A 15,082-nucleotide genomic window follows, 5' to 3' on the forward strand; every position below is an offset into this window, starting at 1 on the left:
CATAGACATTCTATTTGTTTTTTTTATTCTGAATAGTTCTAGGGGTTATGGGGTCTGTTCAGTGGGCACTCAACTGTATGGAAGCCTAGCGGTGAGAGGGGTTTCCAGTTGGAAACCCAGGTCTGACGGGAAAATTCTGGCGGGAAGTGAGCTGGCAACCGGAGATTTGCTGGTATCAAATCCTAGATGCCATTGCCTGCTGTTGTGCCCTTGAGTACAACTGCTCCATGGGTGCCCAGTGTGCATCCCCCTCCAACCTGCGTGTCTGTCGGAGGGGTTGGGATAGAAGCAGAAGTCGACTTTGTGTATAATTGAATAAAGTGAATTTATTTGTATTTATTTTTAAAAAAAAATGAAATTACTATTGCAATGACAGGAGTGTGAGTGACTAACCCTTGAGAGATTTCTCAAACTTGTGGTGGGTCTTCTTTTGATTGCCTACACCTGCAATTATCTGCCTTATTTCCCATCTTAAATTTGTATAAACTTGTAAGACTGACTTCTACACTTAATGTCATTAACATTTTCTGAGATGTTACAGTATGTCTATCATGTTTTAAATCCTTTCAACTTTGAATGGAAATGTCAGCTTCTTTGTTTCCTGGCCTCTCGCGTTAGGAATGAGTCTCCATTATGTTAAGCATATTTGATCACCTCTGTTAAAAGACAGATGCATCATTACAATGTGGAAGTTACATTCTGATAAGGTTTCTTTTTTTTGTTGGACAACATGGTATGTTTCAGTATTCCCCATCACTACTTTATCCTTTGAAAAGTGATTATGCATTACCCACAGGGTACAGGAATGTGCAATTACCTAATTGGTGAATGTGAAGGCGGCATTAGGAACATTTCCAAGTACTTAGAGGAAGATATAAAGGTCCACATCCAGGAGACCTCCCACTCTTATCTATTTGATTCTACCTGCTTGGTCTCACAGCAGGGTCTGTGTTTCTCTGTTTGTTCGTCATGTTTTTAGTGGTGACCGTCTTCAGCGTGATGCTATGGACTCAGTGTATCAATGCTGATATTCAGCCACAACAGGACTTTGATCTACAAAGGGTGAGAACAATGGTATATTTGTCAATGTGCTGTGGTAGGCTGTTTTTTCTGATAAAAGCACTGTGGTTCTTTGATCATTTTTACGTGTTTTACGCTTTGTTAAATGCCTGCTTTAGACCATTTTATTTATGCTCTGAAATCTGATTAACGAAATGTATCTGTGGTAAATGTCTGTGTCTAACCATAGTATATGGAAAACCTTGTTTGAAACAGAAACGTTACTGAATTGAAAAACAAACAGTAGCGAGGTCAAAGAACAGCGGAATTTCAACTTAGTTGTTGTTTGTTTAGACCATTACATAAGATTGGTCTTTTTGTGTTTTGAATCCTGTTTTGTGCATATTTATTGTAACGTGTACCCTGAAATATTATTTTAAAGCAATTATTATTTGTTCTTCATTTTAAACAATCCTGTTCCTATCGTCACTATGTTTAAAAACACAATTGTGTTATTGAATTGTGTTATTACTACACTTGGTGGATTTTGATGGAAGGATTTTATTTCCCTATTTAATAATGTCGTAGGGAATAATGTATTGTCTTTATAAAAATTCTTACAGTGATTTGCTCAGTTCTCAGGACAGTGGTATCGTGTTGGCCTGGCATATGACTCGCCAGAATTTGTGCCATGGAGAAGTTATGTGCAGGTCTCCAATGGGAATATAACCTCTGATATGGATGGCAATGCCAACCTAACCGTATGGGGGACAGGGTATTTACCCTATTTTGTCTTTTAAATGAGATCTACACTCCAACAAATAAAAACATTGTCGTTTTTAGGAACATTACACATACCAGTCAATAAGTTAACACTGGGATAAACTTTATACTGACTTTATGACTTTCAGTAATAGGCCATTGTAAATGCTTATTGATGTTTATAAATGCTTAAATACTCAAGTAGTAAAAGTACACACTATATGTGTATTCATACTTATTAATACATGTTATAAATACTTGCAGCACACACAAACCCATAACCCCTTTCTCAATTTCCTGTTGTGAGGTTAAAAGGTTGCATGTGCCGTGTGTACTACTACCAGAAGACTGACCTCCCAGGCCAGTTCAACTACTTTAGTGACCGTAAGTTATGCTTCCTGCCTCGAGCTGGTTAGAGTAGATGGTATGAGAGTGGAGACACAGTAAAGCATGGGGTAAATGTAGAAATAGACACGCCGATGTTGACACTGCAGTGGGAGGGGGAGTACAGACATCCATTTCCTATGTATGTTAGATTCTAACCCCAACCCTTCCCATAATCCATTTGTGTTTCAATGTATGATGAAGGTTGCTGATCCACTATTATCTGTGCTATTTTTGTTGCTGTGCAGTTTCATTTGTGTCCTTATGGTATCATGTCCTGAGCCTGTAAAGATAAACAATTTCAAACCATAAAGTATTCTAACTAACAAGTTACCTAATTGACAGGTCATCAGATATTGAAGGACATCACCGTGGTGGAGAGCAATTACACTGAATATGGTCTGGTGGTGAAATACAAGAAGATTGTGAAAGAATTCTCCCAGGTGTCTCTTTATGGTAAAGATAATTTACATACAGAATTGTCTCTTTCATGTGGATCCCCTTACTCCTACATTTATTCTAGTCATTATCAAAAAAGTATGTTTTTCTCACTATTTCCCACTCTGTTTTTCTTAAGGTCGCTCACCAACACTGAGAAAAGAATTGGTGGAGAGATTTAGAAACTATTCTCTGTCTCTGGGCTTCTCTGCAGACTCCATTCTGACCCCATTGTTCGTAGGTAAATATGACTGATCAAACACAGCACAAACTGTCAACTGAAAGTAGCGTAGGACTTGGACTGGTGCCATTGAACTGTATATAAACTTTGTCCCAGTTTCAAAAAATGTTATGCTTTAAAATGTCACCTTTTATTGTTTTCATGTTTTTATTCTACTACTTATACAGATCCCTGCTCTGATTGCGGACATTAAGTGAGTAGAAATTACATTAAATGAGAATAACATTTCTATAGCAATGGGGTTTTTCTGAGCGTTTCTATGTGCTGCTTTTTATATAATACAATCTGCTCACTTTTTAAGGACCTAACAGCAAACATTGGTTAAAGAACTCCACACCATCATACTGGACCAAGATAAGAGCGCATCACCCTTACATATCCTGGGTCTTCTGTTTCGCTCTCTGCTTTACATACATGTATTGTACAATAACACTATTGAATACACAGAGAACTGTTGCCATACAGGTCTGAGTCATATTACTCATATACGCCACTGCCTAACGTGTTGTACATGAAGAATCTTTTAAAACCGGAGGTTATGATTGTTAATACAACACACGTATTTAATATGGGATAGTGGGTTGAAATGTCTTGAAGGTTGAAATTGGAAGCTATCAATATAACCCTATTACCTGAGGGAAAACAGAGGCCTGCTTAACATTATTGCTGGACCACTCAACATCGCTTTACATCATTAAACCGTTCTATTTAAATCTCAGGTTTTCTGTAAGCAAATATACACAATTTATACTGTATACACAGGTCCAGAAATCAACAATAAACAAGATTTTGAATAGAATAACTTTATTTTTCCCTTGAGGGAACTTCTTGCCTGGTGAAAAAAAAAAAAAGGAACTTGTGTATTTGTCTAATTGTACTTGAGCAAATCTGCCCCACATTTTACCAAACAATTTCAGCTCCCTCTAGTGGGTCTTAACAAAGCCATTTAATAATTTTGTCAGTGTTCATTCAATGTCAGTATAGCCCATGATTTTAGTTTTTTTAAGAAATGTCCTCCCATAATAGATCCATAGACAGTGTGTGAAAACGAGTGTATCTGTAGAAGGGAAACAACTTGGTTCTGGGGCTTGAACCAATAAATCCATAGTTATACCAAGTGCACTAATGGGATAATACACTTATAACTATTTCACTTTTTAGGTGGTATGCTGAAAATGCCAACACAAAACGGGTCTTGCTTCCAACAAGGCCAGAGTGACTGTGATGACACTCATGTTGCACTTTCCACCAAATTATGGGGAACAGCTGGGAATGCAGAGGCCAGTAACTGTACACTGTGAAACTCAATTAGGCCATTTAGCTATTCCTTTATATCCTGAACTAAACAATTACAACGTTGGTCATTGGATAACACATATAACACAGTAATATAGGGCACAGAACGCTAATGAAAACAAAACTGTTTTATAAAATATTTGTCAATTTAGAAAAATGGTGTTTCCTTCCCATGGGTATCAGTTCCATTGAATGGTCATTTTGGACAAAATGTGTTCCAACATTTGGCCAGCCTCAGAAAAAAACTACATTGAAATTGACATAGATATAGAAATTGAATGGTAAGGGTTTATAATCGAAACAAAGTAAAACTTACGAAATAGAAGTCTTCAAAGCAGGGCAAATAACTGACATAGATGGCCTTCACTCACAGCTCGTCAATTTCGTCCTCTCTGGCTAGTTTAGTTTAAAGCTACAATTGGCTGGTGTTACTGTTATGCAGATCTCCATAAGGGTGGTAGCTAGAACTGACATAATATTGCTAGCTGACTTGCTGGGATAGCTATTAACGTTACCTTATGCCGTATTCTTATTTTTTCTGATAATAACTAAATTGTAGTTTATAAACTGTTTTCGACATAACGTTGTCTTTATTAACGAGGTTGATAGCGTTGTGGGAGCTTGACAAGTTGTGCCTGCTTTTGAAAACTTAGCCTGTTAGCTAGTTTAGCTAGCCGGGGATGGGCACTGGGGATCAGACTTGGAGAGCTGACCAGCTGGCTTGCTAGCCACTTACTACCAGTCAGCTAGCTAATGTTATTGGTCACGTTTACTAGCTAACGGTACTGCAACAATGCAGGTTAACTAGATAGCTATAATCGCTAGCTAACTGTTAATGCTAGATAAATCGTTTCAGGTAAACTGGTGTAGCAACATGGAATCGATAGCTAGTTAGCCTGACGACAAGAACAAAACATTTTAGCTTAACGTTAGTCCTCGCTACTGTAGTTTTTTTTGTTTCGTGAAGGGGAAGAATGGAGAGGGATACTATTTTGAGATACATTGATAAATGAATTTTCATCTGGCAAAGATTGAGTTACAAGAATTGGATCGGACCTGGTGTTGACAAGCAAGCTGTAAACTCGCCCTACTAGCTAGCTAAGTGGGCTAACGGTAGCTGACTGGCGTCAACAACCGAGTAAGTTCTATAACGCGTTACGCTAACTCAACACTTTTAACGCTCGTAGCTATAAAAATGTCACGCACTGTACAGTAACTTTACATGGTATGGATTTGTGTTTTCTGAAGTTGTAGGTGCAGCCCGTAAGATTGAGTTGACCCGAGCTAGAAAGCTACATTAAGCTAGCTGACTAACGTTGTTAAGATAAAGTCGAAGCGAATATTGTTACCATATTCAAGTTGAATTGCAAGACGACATTTTGTTCCACTAGCTATATATCTTAAGAAAAGTAGCTAATTTGTAATTACAATCGCATATACTTGCTAGTAGCTAGCAATCAAGGCCCAGTTTGTGTAGTTAACTAGCTGACGTCAACAGGTTACTTAGCTACTAGCTAACGCGCTATCTAAGTTAGCGTTAGCTAGCTAATTGTTTCGCTAACATTAGCCAACTAAATAAGCTTGAAAGCAAGTTGTCAGGCACACATTTGTCATTTGGTTTTATGCATAATGTGTTTTCTGTTTGAATTGTATGGTGGTTAACAGTTTCTACACAAGTTTTCTGTGCTGATGTAGAGGTTATTGCTCCCATTTCTACCGGAAGTGGGGCGTAACTCTTGCGCGATAACTAGCTAGCTACGTATATACCCAGTAAAGTATGGACTGCTTAGTTTTTTACATCTAGTAATGAATAGGTGGAACATTAGGTAATTCGGACACCTTGAGTCACTCACACATTCTTTGCAGTGTCGGCCTGGGTGATGTCTCTTGGTCACCCACACTGCCACAGCCTACAATTCACTCAAACATAATTTGCACTTCATCAAAACTGAATGCAATATTCATTCAATTCATTTTCAAAACAGGAAATACAAGTTAATGTTATGAATTCAATGATTACATTTATGCATTACAAATTCGATGTATTGAATTGAAGTGCAATATCTTGTACACATTGAAAATATTTAATTCAAATACAGTTTCTGTTTGCACTGAAATCACTCAATACACCACCCTGTCACCATGAAGATCCAAGAGACCATGAGTCAATGACATTACCTATTCTGCATGTACTCATGCAACATAGGCACTCATAAGGATTTGGGTTTGCCCATGCTTTTAAAATCTAATTGGCAGTTATTTCAACCTCCCTTTAGCTCACATTACATGTACTCACTTTGCAGTGTGGTGAACATTTGCTCCTTGTGTATGTGTCTGTGATGGGCTGTAGGCTGTAGCCAGTTCAGATTGCTTCCAGCACAGATATACTGTGGAAAGTTGTAATATTGTGTAAAGGAATGATAAGGCCTGCATCTTCACAACAGTTTCTCCAAGCTGCTAACAAAGGTTTTCCTTTGATGAGTTGCTAAGTAATAGCCTTATACAAACTCTTGATGGTGTTATACACCAGTCTTCTGTGATTTTGATTCAGCCCCATTATAAGGTCTTGTGCTCCTCTCTGTAATCATATTACAAGCTTTTGCCCAGAGGCAGCTTTTGTCATTTACTTCTTCCGATCAGAAGTTTTTCATCTCAGCTCAAAACTTTGCCAAGGGCTTAACTCCTGCTTTGGTCGAAGTGTTTCTGTTAATTGAGTAGGGCAGTCCAATCATGAGCTGCTCATCTCCGGGCCCACAGGCAGTGTCAGGAGGTTGTGTGTGTGTGTACAGTGTGTGTGAACTCCGAGGGTACTGGTGGAGGATTTACAGTAGTCAATAGGCCAAAACATCCAGTCATCAACAGAAGAAGGCGCTCCTCTGCTCTAAGGCATCTTTGTTTCAAGGTTATATGTTTGTTTGTTATGAAACCCCTCTCTTGGGCCCCTCTGTATTGTAGCTCTCTGCAGACATTTGTTTCACGGTTTCCCTGCTAAGCTAATCACAACATGAGATGCTCGGCAGTATGGTGGAACAACACTGGGCTGTACTGCTTTCAAAATGCTCTAACTAACCTGTCTTGTATTGTCTGACAAAAGAACTCATCACCTTCCCTTTTCTTCTTCTTTCCCCATCTGCTGTTCAATGCAGGCAGCTGATTGCGGATGGCCGGTGTCTCTGTATTGGACATGGAGATGCCTTCATGCCCTCCGGTCCCTGTGCACCAGAACGGAACTGCTCACCGGGAGCCTCGGGGGTCCAGGCCAGCCGCTGCTCCGGTGCTGCGGGTCCACCTCTACCACAGCAGCCTGGCTGGGGTAGACTCCACCCCCCTCAGCTACCCACCGGGGGACTACGTAGTCGAGCAACTGTGTGTCAATGCAGCGAAGGAGTGCAGTGAGTACCAGTCAAATTCTTTCAAAACAGCATGATAACGGTCATGAGTTTGTCCTCACTTAGTGACCTGGCCAAGAAGACCTCTGGACTCTAGTTATAGACTTGTAACTTTAATAACTTAAAACCATAGGTTTTGGTTAGGTCCTGTGGGTTTGGCATGAGGTGTCCTTTCTGCACCAAAATGTTTCGTTACATTTCCTTTGAAAAGGGATAGAAGGAATTGGGTTTGAATGGTATTTTGGTACAGTATTTTATTAGGATCACCATTTATTAGGATCCCCATGTAACTTACATGCTCATTGAGTTAATGTACTCGGTACTAGCTCAGACATAGGGGACTAGACACAGAGGTTATGGTCTTGGTTGATTGCAAAAATAAACTATATTATACACTTTGTTCCAGCCTGTCTACCTTTATGTGCTGTTGCCATGGACACGTAAAAGTATAATAACTAAGGTTGAGTGAGTTGTGACATAAGCTGCACTCCCAATGGTCAATAAAAATGTCAGCGAGGAGAAACTAAACCCGCATGTTTTTAAATGCCCGCAAGAGATTTATTGAAAAGCAAAACATGAGGGACATTTTAAAGGACAATTCAACCACTTTTCAACCTCATTTTCATTATCTCCAGCACAATAACAGTGTGCTGGAAATAAGTGTCTACATACAGTATGTGAAAACTGCACATTTCTATGTTTAAAAAAACGTTTAATCCTACCCTGTGATGTCACAGAGAAGCATATTTTTAAGACCAACCTTCTCATCTTTTTAATCACAGATCATACAAACATGCTGTTTTAACATATGTAGACACATGGTGCAGGAGATAATGAATATGAGGTTGAAACATTTCACAATTGCCCTTTAAGCAAACGGCAACAGGTACGTTTGTTGGAATATGTCCCAAGTTCCAACGGCTCAAATACAGGTCTTGTGTTTAATGACCTTTTGGTGACCCTGTAGGTAGAACATTTTATTATCGTAACATTCGAATCCTTTTCAAGTTTTTTAGTAAGACTCAAGGCATTATCTGGTCTCCTAAATGTTGATGATAGATACAATATTTTCGTGTTGTTGTGAAATTAATCATGTTTCCATCCACAGTTTTTATGCGAGTAAAGTCATACAGTACATTAAAAAAAAATCACGACAGCTGTGATGTAAACAGGACGTTTCGGTACAATTATATAAATACCAAAAGATCATTTGTTAGTTCGACATGGTCAGATCTTTTTGTGTCGGTAAAATTAATTTTGCGAGAAAGGGTGGTGGAAACCATCGTATAATAACCATCATCTCATCGCGGGACTCCAAGTTTACTTTGATATGTTGTGTGGTCTAGAGGTCGACCGATTAATCGGCATGGCCGATTAACAATCGGTAATCATCATTTTTGGACGCCGATTATGGCCAATTACATTGCACTCCACGAGGAGACTGCGTGGCAGGCTGACCACCTGTTACGCGAGTGCAGCAAGGAGCCAAGGTAAGTAGCTAGCATTAAACTTATCTTATAAAAAAACAATCAATCTTAACATAATCACTAGTTAACTACACATGGTTGACGATATTACTAGTTTAACTAGCTTGTCCTGCGTTGCAAATAATCAATGCGGTGCCTGTTGTGGTGCCTTATCATCGAATCACAGCCTACTTCACCAAAAAGCACTGTCGTTGCACCAATGTACCTAACCATAAACATCAATGCCTTTTCTAAAATCAATACACAAGTATATATTTTTAAACCTGCATATTTAGTTAAAATAAATTCATGTTAGCAGGCAATATTAACTAGGGAAATTGTGTCATTTCTCTTGCGTTCTGTGCAAGCAGAGTCAGGGTATATGCAGCAGTTTGGGCCGCCTGGCTCGTTGCAAACTGTGTGAAGACCATTTCTTTCTAACAAAGACCGTAATTAATTTGCCAGAATTTTACATAATTATGACATAACATTGAAGGTTGTGCAATGTAACAGGAATATTTAGACTTATGGATGCCACCCGTTCGATAAAATACGGAACAGTTCTGTATTTCACTGAAAGAATAAACTTTTTTTTTTCAAAATGATGGTTTCCGGACTTGACCATAATAATGACCTAAGGCTCGTATTTATGTGTGTTTATTATAATTAAGTCTAGGATTTGATATTTGATAGAGTAGTCTGACTGAGCGGTGGAAGGCAGCAGCAGGCTTGTAAGCATTCATTCAAACAGCACTTTCCTGCGTTTGCCCGCAGCTCTTTGCAATGCTTGATGCAGCGCTGTTTATGACTTCAAGCCTATCAACTCCCGAGATTAGGCTGGCAATACTATAGTGCCTATAAGAACATCCAATAGTCAAAGGTATATGAAATACAAATGATATAGAGAGAAATTGTCCTGTAATTCCTATTATAACTACAACCTAAAACTTCTTAACTGGGAATATTGAAGACTCATGTTAAAAGGAACCACCAGCTTTCATATGTTCTCATGTTCTGAGCAAGGAACCTAAACGTTAGCTTTTTTACATGGCACATATTGCACTTTTACTTTCTTCTCCAACACTATGTTTTTGCGTTATTTAAACCAAATTGAACGTGTTTCATTATTTATTTGAGACTAAATAGATTTTTATTTATGTATTATATTAAGTTAAAATAAAAGTGTTCATTCAGTATTGTTGTAATTGTCATTATTACAGATATATTTATAAAAATCATCCGATTAATCCGTATCGGCTTTTTTTGGTCCTCCAATAATTAGTATCAGCGTTGAAAAATCATAATCGGTCGACCTCTAGTGTGGTCCTCCCACTACGTCTTGAAGTTGGAAACCATGCAGTTTATTAGGCTATATAAATTATGAAGAACTTCACAGGGTGTTGAAAGTTCACGGTGATGAGCGTGATGCTCCTTTCCAATAAATATCAAGGGTCTTTTTCTGGTGACATGGTGATCGATGCTTGACTGGCGTTTGACAAATAAAATATTGTCACTCTTATCCATAATAATCTCATCATGTAGACCATCCTATCCAGTACCTGCACAGCCTACCCGCACTGTGTCTGCGAGCCGTTTGCTGGCGTACACATGCCAAGACCAGAGTTGGCACATTTGCTATTTAACATAACTGTTTTTGTGACTAACCTATCGGTAGAGTTGAAAATGCAATGGAAACACTTAACTTTAGATTTTTAGCAAAAAAATGTATTTGTGTGCACTACGTCATCACCAATGTTCCCTCTAAACTGCGCACGTGCCCCGAGACTGCCCTTGCAGAAATATCAGCTCACAGAGAGAAGAAGCACTGAGATTGAATTTCTCTCAACTTTCTAGAGCAGTGGTTGATCCAATGCATTCCTAGTCAATCGCCCAAAATGTCTGTAAAAAACCCAATGATAAAGACTTGTGTTTCTATTTTTTGTATTAGTCTCGGGCAGTTGGCGGTATGTGCACCTGATTCAGCTGTGCTGCGTGCCGGGTAGGCAAACTGTTGCAATTTTATCTGAAGGTACAAACTCTTTCTTCCCGGTGGGCCCAAAGAGCAAATCAAGTGCACTATAGGTTTACCGTTGGCCAATTGGATGGCTCAGATTACCGTGTCTACAGTAATGTTACAGGCTACAGCAAAATTGATACTGTGAGATTTCAAAACTTTTAAAACCGTGACTAGAGAGAGACACTCAACGAATACAGAAAAGTGTTGCTGTTTTTATGAATTAGGTAATGTTTAAGTTCTTACAACACTTTGTATTCAACATTTTTAGCGGCTTGGGTATTTTTTAATATCGAGGACCCTCACCCCAGTAAAATAAAAAGCAAATTATTTAAATGTATGCTCCCTCAGCTGTGCCTCACAAGTAATACAACAACAGATCTAGTACCGGTGTGATCATATAGCCTACCTCAAATTTTGAAATATAATTTAAAAAGTGTCCCGAACAAGAACAAAAATGCATTGACAGGGCAGTTAAAGCAAAGCTAATATGCAGTGTTAATGTGTTGGGACTATAGCTTACTGCACAAACCTCATTGCTACAGTACTGTTTTTAATTGGTTAATGTTGCAAAGGCTTACGTTTTTTAAGTCATGTTAAAAAAAAATCTGAGAGGTAGATCTCTGGTTGCATTTTGTCTCAGAAAGTGATCTCGAGTCAGAAAAGGTTGGTGACCACAGTTCTAGAGTTTGCCCTGTTAGCGCTATCAACGTTTCCCTTTAATGTGGCAATTGTGATCGAATCAACGCAATATTAGCCACTTTCAATGCAACATACAGGCAGAACGCATTGGAGTAGGATTCTATTGCATTGACACACTACACAGACCGGTGCGGTATAAACAATCAGAGTTGCAGTAAGCTTATATGCAAATAGACCATTGCCATATATGGATCTGTGCCATTTACTTGGAACTGGATTGTTTACAGCATGGGAGTTCGTGAGTAGATGCGCTTGTTTTGAGAGCAAAGCGAGAGCTGCATGTAGCCACATGTGCAAATTTAGTTAATATCCTTTACTAGTTAGTGAGAGCTATTAGCCCAGTTATAGATAATTTGTAGTCAGCAAAAGGGGAGTGATTGTTTCCTACAAGAGCACAAAACGTGTACATTTCTAGACACCTTTGAAAAGGGACACAGGTAAAGAGCTTTTTTTTTGTCTTAAAGGGGCAGTATTGTATTTTGAGACAGGCTAAGTAGCCAATAGGCAGAGGGTAGCATCATTTTTCTGATTCTCTGTAATAATGGTATGACAATAATAATGGATTTTATTTTGTAAAGGGGTTTCTTGCATCAAACAACACAACAGCATTGTCAGTCACCTCCTTGTCTGAAGGACAAGTGGATAAACAGTCAAGCCCTGTATGTTTTGAAATGTAGACCTAGATTGAACACCACACATTGGCTGCTACTGTAGGCTGAATGATAGAACAGTTATTTCCATGTTAAGATGTTATGGGGTGCATTTTCCATAGTTTTTTTATGGAAGGCAACTCTGGTAGGCCTACATGATGATCAAATAGCCACTATTAAAACATTAACTTAAAGCGGGTACAGCCTCAGTGTTCGCAGTAAATGCTGGAAGTTGCACAGAAATTTCACAATGTAAAATTTTGCGTAGAGCAGACCTGAAATTTGCTCAGTGCCGGAAAAATATTTCACGGAGCATTGGTCTTCACACACTGATTTTTATTCACAACAAGTCTGTTTGGTGGAAACACCACTGGTGGAAAAATGTGCATATTTTCTTAATGAGGATTTTAGAATATTCACATGAAATTCTGTCGCCAATTGGATGGAACCTAGTTATTGAAACTAAAAATGTGTACCGTGGAAGTGCTTCATAAGCACTGTATTTATGAAGACAGTTCTACAATGAATGCTATCTCATGATGTATCCTCTGTCTCCACTCTTCTTTAGGTGTGTCGCCTCTGTACTGCAGCCTGTTTGGGCTCTTCAGAGAGAGAGACGGCATGTGGTTCTCCCCGAACCATGTCTTCCAGCTAGATGAATATGCCAATGAGGACATGGTCTTCAGAATAAGGTATGTGTAGTGTTTTCTGTGCTCATGGTTTCTGCATTTTTGTTCGCTAGATCTCACTCTCTCTAATAATAAACTATTAATTTCTCTGTCTCTCTCTCTCGCTCTCTGTCTCTCAGGTACTATTTCCCTGGCTGGTACAGCAGTGGGGCTACGAGGGCATATCGGTATGGAGTCACCAAGGGCTCCGAGAGTCCTGTCCTCGATGACTTTGTCATGGCATACCTCTTTGCCCAGGTAAGAGTCAGTCTGTAACATGCGGAACCTAGCAAACTAGCAAATTGTCTCACTATTCACTGTGATGATGTTTGTTAAGATTTGATCACTAAAGCACGCGTTTGTACTGTTAGGTTACCTAAACTGGGATATGCTTAACACCCCGGCCTTCCTACAATCTAAGCTAGATGCCCTCAATCTCACACAAATTATCATGGAACCTACCAGGTACAACCCTAAATCCGTAAACACTGGCACCCTCATAGATATCATCCTGACTAACCTGCCCTATAAATACACCTCTGCTGTCTTCAACCAGCGATCATTGCCTGTGTCCGTAATGGGTCCGCTGTCAAACGACCACCCCTCATCACTGTCAAACGCTCCCTAAAACACTTCAGCGAGCAGGCCTTTCTAATCGACCTGGCCCGGGTATCCTGGAAGGATATTGACCTCATTCCGTCAGTAGCGGATGCCTGGTTATTCTTTAAAAGTGCTTTCCTCACCATCTTAAATAAACATGCCCCATTCAAAAAATGTAGAACTAAGAACAGATATAATAAGATAAAAAGTCAAAACTTCTCTCCCTTGGTTCACTCCAGACCTGACTGCCCTTGACCAGCACAAAAACATCCTGTGGTGTACTGCATTGGCATCGAATAGCCCCCGCGATATGCAACTTTTCAGGGAAGTAAGGAACCAATATACAGTGAGGGGAAAATAGTATTTGACCCCTGCTGATTTTGTACGTTTGCCCACTGACAAAGTAATTATCAGTCTATAATTTTAATGGTAGGTTTATTTGAACAGTGTGAGACAGAATAACAACAAAAAAATCCAGAAAAACGCATGTAAAAAATGTTATAAAATGATTTGCATTTTAATGAGGGAAATAAGTATTTCACCCCCTCTCAATCAGAAAGATTTCTGGCTCAGAGGTGTCTTTTATACAGGTAACGAGCTGAGATTAGGAGCACACTCTTAAAAGGACTGCTCCTAATCTCAGCTTGTTAGCTGTATAAAAGACACCTGTCCACCCACAGAAGCAATCAATCAATCAGATTCCAAACTCTCCACCATGGCCAAGACCAAAGAACTCTCCAAGGATGTCAGGGACAAGATTGTAGACCTACACAAGGCTGGAATGGGCTACAAGACCATTGCCAAGTAGCTTGGTGAGAAGGTGACAACAGTTGGTGCGATTATTCGCAAATGGAAGAAACACAAAATAACTGTCAATCTCCCTCGGCCTGGGGCTCCATGCAAGTCTCACCTCGTGGAGTTGCAATGATCATGAGAACGGTGAGGAATCAGTCCAGAACTACACAGGAGGATCTTGTCAATGATCTCAAGGCAGCTGGGACCATAGTCACCAAGAAAACAATTGGTAACACACAACGCCGTGAAGGACTGAAATCCTGCAGCCCCTGCAAGGTCCCCCTGCTCAAGAAAGCACATATACATGCCTGTCTGAAGTTTGCCAATGAACATCTGAATGATTCAGAGGACAACTGGGTGAAAGTGTTGTGGTCAGATGAGACCAAAATGGAGCTCTTTGGCATTAACTCAACTCGCCGTGTTTGGAGGAGGAGGAATGCTGCCTATGACCCCAAGAACACCATCCCCACCGTCAAACATGGAGGTGGAAACATTATGCTTTGGGGGTGTTTTTCTGCTAAGGGGACAGGACAACTTCACCGCATCAAAGGGACGATGGACGGGGCCATGTACCGTCACATCTTGGGTGAGAACCTCCTTCCCTCAGCCAGGGCATTGAAAATGGGTCGTGGATGGGTATTCCAGCATGACAATGACCCAAAACACATGGCCAAGGCA

The 15,082-nt window shown here is 39.7% G+C and overlaps 2 protein-coding genes across 3 annotated transcripts in view; both read left to right on the plus strand.

Annotated features, from left to right (window-relative positions):
• The first annotated feature begins 890 nt into the window (after positions 1-890).
• lcn15 (lipocalin 15) lies at positions 891-3,280 on the plus strand. Its single transcript, XM_014171552.3, has 7 exons — positions 891-1,062; positions 1,635-1,774; positions 2,069-2,145; positions 2,491-2,601; positions 2,723-2,824; positions 2,992-3,017; positions 3,126-3,280. Exons 1-6 carry the CDS (start codon positions 970-972, stop codon positions 3,015-3,017), a joined length of 549 nt encoding a protein of 182 aa, XP_014027027.1. The 5' UTR covers positions 891-969; the 3' UTR covers positions 3,126-3,280.
• Positions 3,281-3,490: 210 nt separating this feature from the next.
• The window catches only part of jak2b (Janus kinase 2b), a 40,331-nt gene continuing 28,739 nt past the window's right edge, over positions 3,491-15,082 (plus strand). For both annotated transcript variants that reach the window (XR_006761837.2, XM_014171549.3), the window contains exons 1-4: positions 3,491-5,258; positions 7,267-7,512; positions 12,910-13,033; positions 13,150-13,267. Coding sequence is in view for 1 of the 2 variants with exons in the window: in XM_014171549.3 (XP_014027024.1) it covers positions 7,281-7,512; positions 12,910-13,033; positions 13,150-13,267 (474 nt within the window). In the remaining variant the exon portion in view is untranslated. The remainder of the gene's footprint in view (positions 5,259-7,266; positions 7,513-12,909; positions 13,034-13,149; positions 13,268-15,082) is intronic.

Source organism: Salmo salar, chromosome 24 (genome assembly GCF_965601325.2).
Source record: "Salmo salar chromosome 24, fSalSal1, whole genome shotgun sequence".
Lineage (NCBI taxonomy): Eukaryota > Metazoa > Chordata > Actinopteri > Salmoniformes > Salmonidae > Salmo > Salmo salar.